This window comes from Catharus ustulatus, chromosome 6, assembly GCF_009819885.2.
Source record: "Catharus ustulatus isolate bCatUst1 chromosome 6, bCatUst1.pri.v2, whole genome shotgun sequence".
In the NCBI taxonomy this organism is placed as follows: Eukaryota; Metazoa; Chordata; class Aves; order Passeriformes; family Turdidae; genus Catharus; species Catharus ustulatus.
In genome coordinates, this window is record NC_046226.1 from 6234651 (window position 1) to 6253291 (window position 18641).

An 18641-nucleotide genomic window follows, 5' to 3' on the forward strand; every position below is an offset into this window, starting at 1 on the left:
AGGGAATTTCAGCCAAATCAGACAAAGAGAAGATTTAAAGTAAGGATTCACAGGAGGTTCCTACAGGTTTTATGGAAAGAGACAAAGAGAGTCTGTGTAAAATGAAAACTCCTTTCAGTACTTCAAAGTAGCTTATAAAAGAGTGAGACCAACTCTGTACACGAGCAGATAGAGACAGGACAAAGGTGGAATGGTTTTAAATTAAAAGAGGAGAGGTTTAGATTAAAATAAACTCTTTCCAGTGAGGCTGGTGAGGTCCTGGAATGGAATTCCCACAGAACCTGTGACTGCCCCATCCCTGGAAATTTTCAAAGCCAGGTTGGATGGGGCTTGGAGCAACCTGGGATAGTGGAAGGTGTCCCTGCCCATGGCAGGGAATGAGATGATCTTTAAGGTCCCTTCCAACTCAAGCCACTCTGTGATGATTCTGTGGAAGGTGTAAATAAAACACCCCCGAGAGAGAGAGAGCACAGTTCCTGCTGTACTGGTAGAAATGGGAAATACCTGTGGAACAGTCACACTGAACACCCCAAGAAGAGAAGAAGCCTGTGCTGGAGTTCATGCTGTGTTAGACACAGGGTGATCCAAGTATGAGACACAGGTTTCACAATTATGGTGTTTACAGGACCCCTTGGCTTTAGACCCCCTACACCCAAAAATTAAAATTCCCTTTGAATTCAGCATCATAAAACAGTATCTATGAAATGGAATACTTGCAGTACAGTCAGGACACTGAAGAGTGATTCTATTTGTTTAAAAGGCTTGTTTTTATGAGTTCTCTCAAAGGTTACACACAGAAGAAATAATTTGTCGTTAAAGTTCTCAAAAGTCAAGAAAAATCACCCAAAATTTATTTTCTTTCTAGTTAATGAATTTCAAAATAATATTCATGGGAGTTTTTCAAGGCAAATGGGCAAGTTAGGCATGCATCTCCTGCTGGCTTTCAGTGGGGACTCAACAATTCACTGCCATATATTTTCTTTAAAAATCCTCCACCACTATGCAACTATTCATTTAAGCAGGACTGATTTTGTATAGAAGCAGTGCCAGAACATTAACACAACTTGTAAATAACAGAGGACTCTGCTGGGTGGTGAACTAGGTCCTGTCTCACCACGCTGCAGCCCTCTCACAACAGCTAACCCTGGGCTCAGGCATCCAGCACTAGGAGTGCAAATTGAGAAATGCAGCTGGTGACTTTTTGCTTCATTTTTATTTATCTTCCCCTCTTAGAAGTCTCCAGGCCAGCTGAAATTCCACAGCAAAGCCCCCTGCAGGAGCAAAGTGGTTGGTGGAGTCAGAGAATTTTGGAGAACCAGAATGATCTGATCTTCACTGTCAATCCAAGTGGTTCATATTTATTTCTGGTTTGGGAAGTGTCACTGCCTCCCTACAGCATCTCTTAAAGGTCACCTGTGGAACTTTTCAGAATTTTAAGAGCCCTCAGATTTCTCCAGTTCATCTGGTGACAAACAGATGGGATGGCAGAGTGCTGTGCCCAGGAAGGCTTGGAAGGACAGTGTGACCTGGGCTGGGGTGTGCCAGCTGGGGCAGGAGGGTGTCCCTGGGCACTGAGCTGCCTCTCCTACATCCTCCATTCCATGAAAGAGCGGGGTCTCTGCCCTGCTCTTAACCTCAGCACAGGCTCCTGCCTCTTCCCTGACACAGGATTCACAGTACAGCAGCTGAACAGCCTCAGGACGGGTGTTTTTCTTCCTCTTCACCAAAAACTACCCCTTTCCAAGGGCTCTAACCATGCAGGACACTGTTTTGGAGGAGCACACAGAAATTCAGGTTTTGCAGCAGATTCTAAATTCGATTTTAGCTTTGAAGTCATTACTAAGCAGCACCAAAAGCACACAGACTCAGATGAACTTCCCTGCTTTGCTCATTTTTGGGTGCTCTTTGGGATCAAGGCAGAGATCTTGCAGGTCTGGCTCTTTCTCATTCTCACTATGTCTTGTCTTCAGGACCAGAAGCCTTTTGTGCTCCTCTCTTGCATGCTTCCTTTATCTCTTCCTGGTCCTGAAATCAACATTCTTCGGGATTAAAGCATCTCCTGTGTCCTGCAGATGATGTCTTTCCACCTACAGTCCCTACAGAACACCTACAGAACCTACAGAACCTACAGTCCCTTGGTTTCTTCATTTGCAGTTCCCTCCTCTGTTTTCTGCTATTCCCTCTCTTGTCAGGTGGCCTCCAGCAGCCTCCAAAATTATCCAAGTCCCCACCTGATGATCAGCAGCTGAGTCTTCTTTCCTCCCAGTCCCTGAGATGTTCATCATGCTTAAGAAGTGAGGCAGCAGCTTTCTCCTTAGCCATGGCTGTTGCAGTGGAACAGACTTTTGGCAGCATTTAGTGACCCCTTTCTTTATTAGCCCTGTGAAAAGGCACTAAAGTTTCTCTCATTCCCTCCTGTGGATTCTGGGACACTCTAAGCCTAAGGGAGCCAAGAAAGAAAAAGATTCCCTGCTCAGAGTAGGTTTTGTAGCCCTCAAACATGCAGAGAGAGTCCCAGAGAGCAAGCAGAATTCACAAGCTGTGTGTGGAGAGATTGCCCAACTTGTCACTTAACATGAAATTTTACAGTCTTTCCCTAGGAACGTATATTACTTTAACAAAATAAAAAATACTTTCCCCTTATCAAGCATTATTCTTTAACCTTTACAGTTTGCCTGACATACAGGAGTAATATTCCATGGTTTGCTACAACTTGTAAGTTTATGACCCTTCTGTGGCAGATCAGACTAAACATAATTCATTCACAGCTACTTAGTGTTCTGGGAAATAAACCCCTGAACTTAAATAACTATAGTGTGACCTCTGTAAAATATTATTTATGGGTTAAGAACTGTTATTATGTACATATCAAGATATGCCAAAGGTTATAAAACAAACACTAGTCAGCAAACTGCACTGTTTACTGGCCAAGTCACTCGTGGCTTGCTTTCTGGTTATAGTCCTACAAATTCTGTAAATGGAGAAAAAAATATGACCTGGCTGCCTTGGAAATTAGAATGAAGTTGAAGCTATTAACCACTAAGGATTTGATAACAAATAATTCTCTGTCATAAACAGAATGCCAAAATATAACCAAGCAATCCAATGGAAACACATGGTGTTTTCCATTAAAAGAGCATTAATTGCCACAAGGGTGCAGCCACTGTCCCAGTCAACAGGGAAATGACAGCCCTGCCCTTCATCCACTGCTCCTTTTGTAAATCAGCCAGAAGAAAGATCCAGGCATGTATGTAATGCCTCCAGAAGGGAATTTCAGGTTCTGGTTTTGATATCTGCCATCCCACAGGGGGCTTGGGGAGCACGTGAGGGTCTATTCATTGCTCTGCTTGCTCGTGTGTAATTTACCTTTGTCAGAGCACATCTTGTGCACAAGGCTCCTGAAATGTTTTACAGGCAGGGCTGTACAGACACATAGATCAGAAATGTTCATATCAGTCAAAACCACATCATATAATTTTATGTGAGAAATCTGTCATGGTTTATTTCCCCTTCCTCTTACTCTCCCCCTTGAAATAATGATAATGGTAATAAAAGAAAAAAGAAGACGAAAAGGGTTTGAATGAAATATTAACCACAAACTTTATCTGAACAAGTCTTGTATCAGTCACATTTAATGTCATAGACAGACCCTTCTATCCCTTTTTCAGACAGAGAAATTCCACAGGAATGTCGAAGGGATTTTAATAATTTCTGCAGTAAGGACAGATATAAGTACCTGCTCACAGGTTTTTCTGGCTCTCTCATCAAGTCCAACAGTGTTCAGCTCACAAAGATCCCTTTCAACTTGCTCTTTAGACATCAGGGAGGGTTTTAAACATGTGAAATAAATTAGTATGGGGAAATTAAAACTTTTTTAGCCCTCCAAAAAGACATTTTTTTTGTTATTAGCTCAGGATTTTTTCTTTTCTTACTACAAAACTACCATGTATGAGAGCTGTACAAAAATAGCCAACATCCCTGTGCTTAGAACAAATGTTCTTTAGCAAACTTTGGATTTGCACCTTGGTGTGCCACATCCCATGAGTGTCCAGCCTGCTGACCTAAATGCCATGCTGGGCTGAGCCAGCTTTCCCCTGGGAGCTGGGTGGAAAGCAGCACCTTTCCCTGGAATTTTTCAATCCATTTATTCAACAGTTCTCTTCTGTTCATGCTTCTTCCATAGTGTTTGCACTGAGGGACCTCAGTCTATCACACATCCTAACATTTCCTTCATGACTCAATCCCATCACAGAAGTGACACTGGCAGTGACTCTGGATATTCTCATAAACTCCATTTTGATTGGATTGAGGCTGTTCAAAGATCCCAGTTGAGTAGAGAGGAGAAGCCAGGTCTTGCACCAATATCGTGCAGAATGGGAGGAGTGAGTTTGCTGCTGTATTGTCACTTCTGGATGGAGTTGCACAAATTCCAGGATGATATTCCTAATTTGGATGGAAAACTGACTGTTAGCATACAAACCAAACAACCCACTAAATCCCTCTGAGCTTCCCTTTGAATATGGCAGGTGCAGACTTAGCCAGCAATCTCTGAGGAGATGGGAGGTACTGGAACAGGCAGAGTTTGAAGTGCTGGGTGTATTTTCCTTTGAAAAACTGAAAAGAGGTGGCATTTCCAAATATCTGGTTCCTTTTGCTAGGTGTAATGGTTTTGAAAGCAAAATCAGTGAGACACTCCAAGTCAGAAATACCATTTAATAGGAAAAAAAGAGAAAAACAAAATACATGCAATAGTACAAAAGAAAAACCACTGACAGAGTCAGAATACAACCTGACACCCTGCTAGTTAGGGTGGTGGTAGCAGTCCAGGTGAGGTGGTCTTGTTGAAGCAGTGATCCTGTAGAAAGGTCTGGTAGCTCTTGTCCTCTAGAAACCAGTGGGTAAGGACTGCCTTGGTGTTCCAAATCTCAGATTTTATCTAGGTAGGAAAGGCTTGGCTCCTCCCCATGGGTGGAGCATCTCCCAATGGGATGATGGAATTTTATCAGTCATGCACTGGGACTCAATGCCCCATTAACAGAAGATATCTTCCCAAAGGAAGGGTGGGTCCTGGAAGAACTAAAGTTGACTGCCCCACCTGGTTTTAACAGATGGCCCATTAGCAGAAGATATCTCCACAGAGATAAGGATCACTGCCCCACCTGGTTTCAGTAGGTGGTGATAGAATACAGACTTTTGGGCACATCTTCACATTGTAACCTAGGACACTAGGTCACAGTTTAGGTTAATGTTTACTCATGCTCAGTGAGTAAACATTTCCTGTGCCCTGCTTTAGTTTAGCTGGAGCAGGACTGGGGGGCCCTGGCTTTCAGAAGAGTTGTGCATCCATGTCTGTATCATAGGAGGAAAACCCAAACCATGGGGAAATGAGGGCACATTGTGAGCACAGACATCTGAGACAGTGTGAACCAAGCACAGGGACCCTGGCAGGGGAGCTGGGTGTCCTGGTCCTGGTCCTGGCTCTGTCCCATCTGCAGGGTAGTGTCAGGCACTTTTTTCCTCTTTGGTCTATTTTCTTCCTTCCCTTATGCATTGTCTGTTTTGTTTCTTCCTAGGTGTTCACCCAGTTCCTAGAACAGGGCAGTCCTATGCTTATTTCACTCCCCTAATGCACCACTAAAAAGCAAATAACATGAGAAATCTGAACATTTTTGCTCTTATGTATTTAATAAGATTAAATATGTATTTTAAATGTGAGCTCCTGCAGGTCTCCTGGGTGTTTTTCATTTACACCCCAGAGTAATTTTTGTGTTTGATTGCACAGGAGGCTTTAACATTTATATCCTTGGAAGAGGCTGGAGTTGGTAGTTGAAAGCACAGCCCTGTGCAGCTCAGTGCAGCCCCAGCCTGCCCAGGGGGCTGGTCTAACTAACCAGAATCAAATTAAAGTGCATCATAAAATTACAGCATGCTTTTCTGTAAAGTTTTATTTTTACTTTCCTGGGCCTGGCCTTCAGGTTTCATTAGGAGAGCAGTGCTCAGCAGAGCTCCCTGTGGGCTGAGGGTACCCTCTAGAGGAACAGGCACTGGCAGCAGTGAAACAGGGATGCTCTGTCTTCCCAGAGGCTTTTTTTAAGGCTGATGAGAAATTAGGGAATATAAAATGCTGACTCTGGATCCTTCCCATTTGTGCTGCTCACTCTGTGCAAGGGTGACAGAATGCAGGTGGTTTTAGGGGTCACATTTAAAGGTAGATGTGTGCTTCTTCAATCCTCCCAAAATCTGGGTTTTGTGGTTCCCAGGCCTGGTGGGAATAGTGCAGTGCAGAGGGACACAACACTTGATATTTCCTCCTGTGCACAGTGCTGGCAGAGAATCACTTAGGTTGGAAAAGACCTTTTAGGTCATCAAATCCACCCATTGTCCCAGCACTGCCAAGCCCACCACTAATCCATGTCCCCAAGTGCCACATCTAAAAGTCTTTGAACACTTCCAGGGACTGTTTTTATTATTATTCCACCATTTTCCCAGTTTGACCACCCTTTCAGTGAAGAAATTGTTTCCTTTTGTCCTTTTTGTCCTCTCTCTGCTCCTTGGGAGCAGAGCCTGACCCCACCTGGCTCCACCCTCCTGTCAGGGAGTTGTGCAGAGCCAGAAGGTTCACCCTGAGCCTCCTTTTCTCCAGGCTGAGCCCCTCCAGCTCCCTCAGCTGCTCCTCATCAGACCTGTGCTCCAGATCCTTCCCCAGCTCTGTTCCCTTCTCTGCACCAGCCCCTCTATGTGTTCTTGTTGTGAGGATCCCAGAACTGACCCAGGATTCGAGGTGTGGCCATGGGGGTCCCCTCAAGGCTTGTTCTCCAGGCCTATGGGATCATGCAGGCTGAGCATGACACTCAGGCTGTCAGTTCTGTCAGTCTGGCCAGCCCTGCTGGGAAAATTGCTTCCAGTGTCTGTGGAATGGGGTAGCTCTCCCTGAAATGAAGCCCCACTTTACAGGAGGAGGAGTTCTTTGTTATCCAAATTTTTGCAGCTTTTCCGTCTTCATAGTGATCAATCTCCAGCTGAATTTCTCTTCACCCCCAAACAATTGGAAGGAGTGACTTTTGTAAGCAAGGGCATGGCAACACAGCTGGTTTCTCAAAGAATTATGGAGAAGCTGCAGTATCTGATGGCAGCACAACATGTGTGCCAAATAATGCTCCCATTCTATTTCCCCACTGCAAATGCCTAAGCTTTATATTCCTGTAGCTTTACCTTATGGCAGCACTTCAGTGGCTCCTGCTTGGTTTGAAAACAAAAGAGGCAGCTCCATCTAGAGGTTTGTGACAAGGGAAGAAATCCTGGGTTTCACAGCTCTGCTCTTGCGAGTTTCTGTTGATGCAGCGTTGTGTAAGTGGGATTGCTTTCTCCTCCTCAGCATGGCTTTTCTTTCTGTTTTCTAAATGTTTTATAAGATCTAGGATTTTTGGAGCAAGGTCTTGAAGTTTTACAGCAAACCAGAGCTGTTCTTATTTCCCCAGCTTATTCAGAATGAGCTGCAGCTCAGCAAGAGCATCCCTGTGTGGAGTTTGCTGCCTGTGTGCAGAGTTTGGGACAGGAATGGGATGGTCACAAGGTCCTGGGCATAGTTTCTCCCTGATTCTTTAAAGATTTCTGAGAATTTCTCAATGCAGTGTGTGAGAGATGACTGAGCTAAGCCTGCACTGGTATTTTCTGGCTGAGTGCACACTCTGATCCCAAAGAAGGGAAGAGCACCGCTGTGGGAACCACCATGGAGTGGGGATGGAGACATGCAGGTAACTTTTACTCATAGGTGTGCACCAACAGAAGTGATTTTAAGTAATCAGGATTCTAACAATCTGACTCAAAGGGTTCTTGGGATGGCATCTCATATCCCAGAGGTTTTGTGCTTTACTGAGATTTTAAAGATCTCAGTAAAAGCACGTACAGAGCTTTTTTTCCTCCTCTCAGTGATGATTAAAACAAAAACACAGAGATGCATCCCCTGCACAGCACATCCCAGAGTGTAGCCCTGCCAAAGCACTGCAGTCCTGTGCTGGGTTGTGTTGAGAGTTGTTCTGAACCAAGAGGAGAATTCTTTGTAATGGACTGAAGAATAAAAATCAATATTCCTTCGATGGAATTCAAAGATTAATAATGCCTCATATCTCCTATGTGTTTCTTTTTCTTCTGATCATCCAGTCCAGGTAATTTTTCCTTTCTCCCTTTGAGCATCCTTCATTATTATTGTATTCTCCATAGTGTACTCTGATTAGAATACTTTTAACTTCATTATTTCTAACCCTTTCCTGCTGCCTTTTCAACTTATACCTGTACTATCGGTATTGAAGGTGACAGATCTTGTGGTTACTAGAAAATGTACAGATAAATACAAATTATTGCTCAATGTCTGCATTTCAGTAGAAGAGAGTTCAGCCCTTGAAATGAAGAAAGAATACGCAGTTCTTGGCAGATGGGACTTTGTTCTAATGAGAAAAAAGAAATTTTATGAGAGACATGGCAGGAAACTGAAAGATCAGGCTCAGTCTTGACTGAAAAAAGAACTTTGAGAGCTTGTTGATCCTTTGCCAGTGTTAAAGGAGTCAACTCAGTTAAGTGTTCTTAGCTAATATAATGAGTCTGCAACATGTAGTCATAATAGCCCCATAACATTAATACTTTTTTTCCCTCCTCTTTACTCTGCTTAGTGTTAAACAATGTCTACTATTGTTTTAGCTCAGCTCATAGCTCAGTCCTTGGAGGACATAAAAAAAGGCAAAGTTAAATTATTCAAGAAAAGAACAACACTCTACTTCTTAAGGAATAACATTAATATTAGATAAACATTGCAGTGAGCAAGGACATCTTTAACTAGATCAGGTTGCCCAGAGCCCCATCCAACCTGACCTTGAATGTCTCCAGGGATGGGACATCCACAGCCTCTCTGTGTCAGTGTTTAACCACCCTTGTTGTAAAAAATGTCTTTCTTATATCTGATCTAAATCAACCCTCTTTTAGTTTAAAACCATTACTCTTATTGCAACAGGGTCTACTAAAAGTTTGTCCCCATCTGTCTTCCAAGCCCTCTTTAAGTACTAAAAATTCTCCCTTCTCTTCTCCAGGCTGAAGAGCCCCAGCTCTCTCAGCCTTTCCTCACAGCAGAGGAGCTCCAGCCCTCTGAGCATCTTCATGGCCTCCTCTGCACCATCTCCAGCAGTTCCATGTCCTTCCTGTGCTGGGGATCCCAGAGCTGGATGCAGCCCTGCAGGTGGGCAAAGACTCTGGGCTCTCTTCAGTGTTTGAACAGCCCTGCTGTTCCTCATGGAAAACCCTGGGATTTATGAAAATTCTGGGATTTATGATGTTCTGAGCTGAGCAGAAGCTGAAAGAGGCTGAGATGCTCTTTTATTCCACCCCATTTCCAAAAGGTAAAGAGAATGCACACGCCTGACAGTCTGGGGCCATTCCCAGCAAGCCTCTGCTGCTTAAAAGCATAAAGTGCACATCCTTGGGCTTCTTGAGTACTTCTGAATTTCTTGTCCAACTGGTTCTGTTGCACAACATGTCAGCACGTGCTGGCTTGGGAAAGAGGGTAGGAAGGAAGTTGTTATCAGAAGCTGATAGGAGGGAAGCTGTATCCCAAGTGCCTTGTTTGTGGGCAGGAGCAGATAAGCTGACTCATATCTCTGAGTCCCCAGCACTACAACATCCCCATGCTCACACCACGTGAGACACAGGCATGGGCATACACAAGAGGCTTTAACCCCTGCCCCAGGGATGACAGAAGCACTTTTCAATCCTTGGTTGTACAAACAGCAGTGTCTTGAGCCTGCTTTTCACAAAATCTCCCACCTTCCTCCTCTTGACATTGGATCCATTGGCTGCCATAGCATCTGAATGGGCTTGCAGGTAGCACTGGGCTGATGGGATTTGACTAAATTTGAAGACCATGCTTGTTCTCTGACCACTCTGTGTGTAGTGAAACCATGACAAGATCCCATTTCACAAGCAAACAGGAACAGGGTTGGTGAGGCATCTCCAGTGCAATGCATTCAGATACTGCATCGTGAATCACTTTATTTGGAGTGTGACCTCTCCTCCCCAGAGAGTTAAACATCACGTGTGCCACCAAAACCCTGTGCTGCTTGTGGCCCTATCTGATTGATCCATGCCTTTAGTGAACAGGTTGGATCACCTATACCAGGTGTGCCTTTGTAGGAGAGAACAACTTTAAAAATACCATTAATAACTGAGATGGTTGGAAAAGACCAACAGCTCAGAAATTGAGTTATTTCAATACCATTAAATATACCAAACCACTCAGAGGGTAAAGCACAGTCATTTCACATATCTCCACCTCCGAAGTGCTGATAATTGTCTTGCAACACTGGCTGGAGGGAGTCTGGAAGATCCTGTTCCCAAAGAGCACTAACAACACGTTTCTGGGTGTCTCCTCCCTCCTTTGTGCACCATGGCACTGCAGATTGAAGAACACTGCTCAGACTGCTCCAGGAAAGCCACTTCCATGACAAGCTACTGCCAGTCCTTAATGGCATTTTGACACTGGTGTTGTTTTTCCTTTGCTTTGAACTGCAAAAGGGGGAAGAAGGCAGAGAGAAAAGTTGATCAGGGCCTTCAGCATCCAAAATGTGGAAGGGAAGGTTTTTCATATCTCACTAATACTGGGCAATAATCCTCATGTGCAAGATTGTGGCTCTAAGCTTATTTGTAAGACACAAAGCCAGAAGAGAACTGTACAATTATCTGGACTAAATGTTAATGGGGGACAGAAAGCATTCACCCTTAGTTGATGTATCAGTCCCCATGAAGAGGAAGTAAAAGACATTTTTTAAACTTGAATGTTGGATTTCAGTAGATTAGAGAGATCCATGAATGAAATAGAAGATTTTCCAGCCTCCTACATACACATTACTGGATCTGTTACTTAAATTATTGCATATGCAGGTGGATGCTGCTGCCCAACAAAAAAACACAGAAAAATCAGGAAAGCAGAGGGCACTGCAGATGCCTGGTGCCCCAGAGCTCTGTGGTTTAGAGGAGAGGTTTGTTGGGCTCAGGGGCAGGGGGCTGACATGTGAACTGAGTGTCCACATGGATGCCTTGAACCCATTTCTGAGCCTGTCTGTCATGTTCGGGAACAAGTGAGAAACTAAATTATAAATAATAGAGCAAGACTGCTGGGAAAGAAATAAACCCCAGTAAACCAGAACAATCAGTTTGTTCTCCAGTGTTTCCTGTACAAGTAATAAAATCTAATAACTGAGTTGCTGTTAACAGTTAATGACCACTGCATTTGTTAATGGACCCAGACAAATGAGAGCAGTTTAATACAACAAACAGGCCATTAGCTGTATTAATGGTTGGCTTGTAGGAGTTAGTGCTCTTATAAACTATATTCTGCAGTTTATAATACCAGCACTTTATAAAATGACCCGGGGTTTTCCAAAAAATAAAAAATAATAAGGATCAGGTGAGCTACAATTTAGTAGTGGAAAATCAGTATTCATGGCAGCTAGGAAAAGCTGATATTAGGCTACAATCTCTTTTTTCTGTTTTGCACTGGAATAAATCAGCATCAACAGCAAACATACAAACCAGGGCTGATTCTTGTACAGCTTAAATGAGTGGCAGCTTTGCTTTTCACTTCACTGAGTTTTGGATTGATCCTATAATTATTATCATTAGACAGGAATTTGATCTTTTTTTTTTTTTTCCTTCTCCCTAGACCACAAATGATTCCACATATGGGGTATTCAGTCTTCAGCAGCTGTCATTGTTTAAAGGTTTAACAAGCAGTCTCATAGAAAGAACTATAAAAGGGAAATGGTATAAATAGACTAAAATTAATAGAGGAACAAAATAGAGTTAGTTCCTACTTCAATTGCCTCTATAGTTCTCTTAATTTTTGTATTTTTTATGGTGTATTTAGCTGCAGTTTCAGTTACAAAAATGTCACTGGCACTTTTTTGCAATGGTAGTTATTTAAGACAAAATTCTTCCATTGCTTTACAGACTGCTGAATGTAACCAGTGTCTGGTAGAAATTTAATGTGGAGCAGTTTAAGACTTTGCCCTTAACTTGCCAAATGAGGATGATACTGAATTATTACAGAATTATAGGTTACTGGGGAAGGGAATAACACACAGTTTGGTAGGAAAAAGAAATGGAGATTTTTACAGGGTGCATGAATGGGCTCTAATTTGTGTATATGTGTAGTGTGAGATGAGGCCAAGCTTAAATCATAATGTTACAACAAGACTTGGCCAAGCTCTTTGGCTTTGTTTGTGGAGCTGAACTGGAAGTTTTTCAGACAGATTTCCAAAAACATAAGAGAGAAGTTGCATAAACTTATCCTTAAGGTTACTGTGACCTGAAGGAAGAATGCAGGAGTAAGCTGCTCCCATCTTTGACCATTCACCCACCTGCAGGGAATGGTGCCTAAGCCAGCCTCAGGAGGTGTCATTCTTCAGTTTTTTACTTAGATATGGAAATTACAGTTCAAAGGAGCATAGCATGCTCACTGTGTCCCTCCTAGATCCATCATAGCTCAGCCATGCTGCTCCACATCCTTCCTGTTTATTCCTTTCAGCTGACAATTTGTGGTTTAAGAGGTTCCTGGGCCAGGGTTTATCTCATGATCAGTAGCCACTATTAAGTCTATCCTCCATTAACACCTAACCCTGAATAAGGCTGTTCGTATTTCTGGCCTCCAGTTTTTGCAAGGAACTCCAAATTATAACTATGCATTCTGTGAAAAGGCATTTGCTTCGGTATGTTTTTAAACCTCTGAGCTCAAAACAACTGTAAGTGTCCTTTAGGTCTTGGCTGGGAAAGAATGAAAAATCCTTTCCCATTCATAGAGCTCATGTGGTGTATGATTGTACAGATCTTGCTCATATTTTCCTTTTCATTCATTCCTTCCCAGACTTAGAAATATCAAGCTAGGCAGTCTCTTCCCCTTCACAATCCTGTTTCACGCCTTTCATCACCTTTGTCATCTTTTTCTGTGCCTTTCCTAGATCTATTCTGCATTTTTTTTTTGAGATGGAGGGAGCAGCAGGCTTGTACACAATAAATGGTATGAGTGTCATTTATACAGTGCCTGAGTGACAGTTTTGGCATTGCTGTCAGCTGTTTCAAACAATTATCAGCAGTCTGCTTGTCTTTTTGATTGCTGGTGAGCTCTGAGCTGTTTTTTTTTTTTTTTTCAAGGGGTTTTCCACTACTATGCTAAAACCTTCTAGAGTGGCAGGTTAATAAGATTGCCTGGCTTGCTTATCCTGTAATTTACCCATAATTCAGATTGCACTGCCTTTCTGCTTTATTTTTCTATTTGTTGCCACCACGTGTCTCCCACCACTGCTGCTCAGGCACATCAGGAGATGTGCTCACTCTTCTCAGTGGGTTCCTTGAACAGCTCTGACTGCTCAGGGAACCATCCAGCCTGGCAGGAAGCACTGGGAAGAGCTCAGCCTCCCTGAGCACTCGAGGGCACAGAATGAATCACCCTGCCATGCCTGGAGCCTGCTCTCCCAGGTCCTGCTGGGGAAAGGAAGAGAATCCACACTCCTGCAGACCTGCCTGGCCCCCAGGGCTGTGCAGGGAGGATCAATGCAGCCATCACCAGATGGTGCAGCTGCATTCAGCCTTGCAAGGTCATGGTTCTTGGAAGAAAAGACCTAACTGGGGTTGTTTTTGCACTGCATGGATGTCTGGAGAGTAGGCAGGGTGGGTTCTGACTTCATGTCACTGCTCAGTTCTCTCTGAGAACAGGACATTTGGGCTTTGGCTGGGAGCTCAGAATAGGGGTGTGTTCAGATGCTGTTTGAGATGATCTGTTCCAGACTGGTTTGAGTGGATAAACAAAATTAATTAGATTCACATCATATGAGTCCACAGGATTGATTTTTTCCTGCAGCAGAAAACTGGCTTGTACTGTTGTTCACTAGAAATACTTACAACTGTGGCTCACCTGCTTTTTCCCATGAGTTGTACAACACTTGCTAGGTTTATTTGGAGTCTGGGTAGAGGAATCATGTCATCACATGAGATTCCAGTGAACCACTGTATAGAAAAAGTTCTTCAAGTCCTTATTCCTATTGCTATTATAGATGAAACTACAGCATGGCAAAGTCCTTCACCTTGTGTGATTAAGCAGAGGGAATGGCACTGTCTGAGACTTTAACCAGCAGATTTTTGTCTTCTCCCTGTTTCTGACAGTAAATATGTGAGCCAGACCTGACTTGTAACAAGTAATGCTTGGGATGACTCTCACCTCTGCCTGCTCGGGAAACTGAGGAAAAGGTAGAGAAATTTTGACAGTACTATGGCAGTCTGTGATTATAATTCATGTTTATCTCTTAACTGCAGTCTCCTAGTGCCAAACATTCTTCACTGCTATTGCACTGAGCCCTTTGGAAGGGCTCTAAGCAAAGTAAAATCTGTATTTGATGATTTAGAATCCAGAGTGAGTGCTCCAGCCTTATCCTTTGGGCACCCATGCTGGGTGCTTTAAAGTTTAGGCTGTCTTTAAACCTCATCTGCAGCTCTGAGTGAGTCCTGGTGAAGTTTTCTAAGAACTCTGGGTTGTCCATGATGGTCAGTGTGGATTCTGCCCTGGCTTCAAGGCACAGCTCATAACTAGGAAGGACAGAAGTGGCAAAAGTACAGAATGACAGATACTGGTGCTTTTGAAAAGGTAAATGAGGGACTTTTCTATTTTATGGTGTCATGAAAGAAGAAGTGGTGAATTCAGATACAAAAGCAGTAGCAGATATACATCTGATACAAAGAAACATTTATTTCTAACCAGCTCACTGCTGTGGGATTCTGGAATCCAAGAAGATACAAAGATTAAAACCACGGAAAACAAAATTACCTAGAAAGATCACAGCTAACACTAAAATGCATTTCAGAAGGAACATCAACACAAAAATCCTAATTCTACCAGGCTTTTAGGAGAAGAGAGTACTCTGTGTTTATTGGCCATACATGCTGTTAAAAAATCTGAAAACAAAATCCCAGAACCTGGGGTGGCAATTTCTAAAACTAAACCTGTATTCCTCCTTAGGATGAGCTAACTAAACTCAAAACAAAACATAAACACTTGTCTTCTCCAGTTAACACTGACAGAGCAAGGAACTTACAAACCTTGAAAGGAGACCTGTCAGAAATCTGATTTAAGAGTCTACAAGTTTTTCTGGCACAACAGTTGCTTCCATGTGAGGAGTGATCACTTTACTGAACCTGTTCCACCTGCTCTCTCCAGAGGAGGCAATCAGAGACAAGCTGCTCTGTCTGAGGCTTGGAAGGAGCCTTGGCTTGGTGCTCCTGTGAAACTTGGGAGTTCTAGAAGAAGAAAACAACGTGGAGAAGGGGGCAAGGGAGGAAAGGGGATGTGAGAAAACAGAGACAGTCTGTTAGGGAACGTGAAAGATGGCAGAGCTGAGGTGAGAGGAGTGGTCTGGAAAAGAAAAAAAAAAGAAAGAAACACACCAAAAAAAAGGCTGCAAGCTGTCAGCCAGTCTTGGCACCGTCCTGCTGTGGTGGGGTCACTCAAAGGACCGCATTTTAGGGCGCGCAACCTAATTCAGACAATGCCGGCTGAACAATGCCACCGGGAAGGCAGGATTTCATTGTTCCCCACCCAGCTCACACCGCTTTGCTGCGAAATCTGCAAAGCAATTACAACTAATTAAATTCCGCCTTTATTAAGTGCGATCAAACCCCCGAAGAAATCCACCCTAAAACCAACCCTATACGCGCGTTAATCACCCTCAATTAACCCCCGAACGTCGGAGCTTTTACAAGATGGCAAAGCCGGCACATCCTTGCGTTCTCCGCGCACATCCTTGCGTTCTCCGCGCACGTTCTCCCGGCCGGGCGCTGCGGGCAGGGCGAGCTGCGGGAAGCAGCGCTGCTCCGGTCGCTCCTCTCCCCGTGCCAAGGAGCCGCAGCTCCGAGCCCTTCCCGGGAGCTGCTGATCGGGGCAGCCCCGCGGGGGTGTCTCGGAGCTGTGCCGTGTCTCGGGGCCCGCTCGGGGCCGCACCTGGGCGGCGGCGGGACGGGCAGAGCCGTGCGCTCAGTGCGCTCCCCGCCCTCGCAGCTCCGCGGCTCCGCCCCGCCCGCCGCCCCACGCCCAGGTGTCCCCGAGCCGGATCGCGCCGCTCCCCCGCGGCACCGGCAGCGGCGGCGGCGGCAGGGGCTCGGGCCGGCGGCGGGGGCGGTGCCGGGGCCGGGGCAGAGCCCGGGGGCGGGCGCGGTGCCGCCCGGCCCCCCGAGGAGGAGCGGCGGGGCCCGGCAGCGGAGGCTCGGTGCCTCTCCCGGCGGGAGCGGGCTCTGGCTCTCCTCCCCGGGCGCCCCGGGGGCGCGGCCATGTCCGGAGCCATGAAGTTCAGCGGGTACCTGAAGGTGCGGATCGGGGAGGCGGTGGGGCTGCAGCCCACCCGCTGGTCCCTCCGGCACTCGCTCTTCCGAAAGGGCTACCAGCTGCTGGACCCCTATGTCACCGTCAGCGTGGACCAGGTGCGCGTGGGGCAGACCAGCACCAAGCAGAAGACCAACAAACCCACCTACAACGAGGAGTTCTCGGCCACGGTCACCGACGGCCATCAGATCGAGCTCTCCGTGTTCCACGACACCCCCATCGGCTACGATGACTTCGTGGCCAACTGCACCTTGCACTTCCAGGACCTGCTGCGCTCCGCCGCCCCCAGCGACACCTTCGAGGGCTGGGTGAGTAGCTGCAGTCCGGAGGAGAAGCCGGGAGAGCTCCTCTGGGAATGAATGAAGGGCACTCGCGGAGCCGGGGCTTGTCCTTGCATGCCTGTGCCGCAGACGCGCAGCCCGGTGTGTCTGCAGGTACACAGGTGTGTTCCTTCACGCATCTCTTTGTGTCCCTCTGCTTCACTTCTGCTCAGGCTGCTGTTCCTTAGGGACCCTGAGGACCCCCCAGCTGTCGTAGCTTGAGGGTGGAGGGCTGTGAATTCTCTCCTCCTCTTTGTGAATGAGCGAGAGAAAACCTGTGATACATTACTTGCAAACTACGTAGCAAATTCACACAAAGGCGTTCCTTCCTCCTCTTGCTCAGCGCACAGAGGCGCGCGTGGAGACTCGGATACTGAGCTGGATGTGTTTCTGCCCAGCTCTACACATGCTTACACAATAGTTTGATGTGTGCATACAGATTTCTTTGACTTCCCAGCAGAATGGCAGGACTAGTCTTGTGTCTGTTATGTACTCCGCTGCTCTGTGTCAATGCAGTTTCACTCTGAGCTAATTCCAGGTAAATGTCACTTGTATGTAGCCCAGAGAGCCTCATTTATGGATTAATCCCGATGGTAAGAGAAACAGTACAGGCTCTAAAGTTGTACCTTTGCTCCTAATCTTGTAAAGGAGGAGGAGGAGGTGACTGCATTAATCCAGACAGTTTGCTGATAAGAGTTAGGTTAATAAAAAAAAGGTATTTATTCTGAGTAGAGAAGATGCACAAGAGCTGAGAATGTTCAAGGCCGTGATGGGTATAAACTTTTTGAGGCCAAGAAGTTCAGGATGTGCGGTCAGATAACCACCACAATAAAACCAGATGTTGAGGAAGGAGAGCTGACAGTGTAGAGAACAGATAGACATCTTGATCCTATCACTGGGGAGAATGCTGGGACTTTCTGCTCTCAGCCAGTGTCTGTGGCTGAGGTGTGATGCTACACCTTTGGGGTGATTACAGGCAATGATTAATAAATGTATATTGGGGCCATTTTACTTGGGTGTCTTATAGATTGGTGTGAGGTTAATGTGCTGGTTGGTGTTCTCTCTCAGACAGTCCCTGATGCAGTTTTTGTGTTGGACAGAAGGTCCCAGCCAGCCTCCAATGGCTCAGCTGAGGTGCTGCTCCTGACAGCCCAGCCAGAGCTGAGGTCACAGGTTTGCCTGGTGGATACATGCTCAGCTGCCCAGGCTGCCCCTGGAAGTGTCTGCTCCTGGGATTTGTGCTAAACCAGTTTAAAATACAGAACAGACTCCTATGGGCAAGGCAAAGGAGTGAGCTTGGGGTAGAGCACTGTGGGTTTGAGGGTTTTCTTGATGCTTGAGTTGCTGGGGATGCTCGCCCTGTCCTCTAGGGAGTCCTGGAGTCCTGGTCACACCAGAGCTGGTTACATGTGGGGTGGGACTGCTGTGCTGCAAAAGTGTGGCCTTATTTACATTACTAAAAGACCTGTCACAATGCTGCTGCTGGTGTGGATGCACGTACATTTATTTCCTTTAGTCCATCCTGCAGTGCTGATTTTTAGGGCAGATGCACACTGTGGCCTGAAACACAACTGGTCTTTGGTGAGGGAAAAGTTTCTCATCCTTGCAGGACAGACATGTGTTTTATGAGCTCTTATACCAGTGAGCTGATGGGTGCAATGGAGTGGGAAATCAGTGAATTCTTTTAACCAGGTTGATGTAAACTCATTTTATATCTGGGCATGTAAACAGAGAGGTTAAGAGCTGCTACTCTCCCTTTAATTTAATGTCTGAAATTTACAGCTGGGGTGGATTTAGTGGAGAATGAGCAAATGTTTGTCTTTTGTTGCCTTTCTTTCTCCCCTCCCTTCTGATTTGCTTTGTTAGCATCTCACAAAGCGTGCAGCCTGGATCACATGATGACAGGGAACAGCATC

The 18641-nt window shown here is 45.4% G+C and overlaps 1 protein-coding gene across 1 annotated transcript in view; it reads left to right on the forward strand.

The window, feature by feature from the left end:
• The first annotated feature begins 16294 nt into the window (after nt 1–16294).
• Nucleotides 16295–18641, forward strand: part of PRKCH (protein kinase C eta) — a 114172-nt gene continuing 111825 nt past the window's right edge. Inside the window, 1 exon segment of the mRNA XM_033063905.1 lies at nt 16295–16713. Coding sequence (XP_032919796.1) covers nt 16354–16713 — 360 coding nt within the window. The 5' untranslated portion in view covers nt 16295–16353.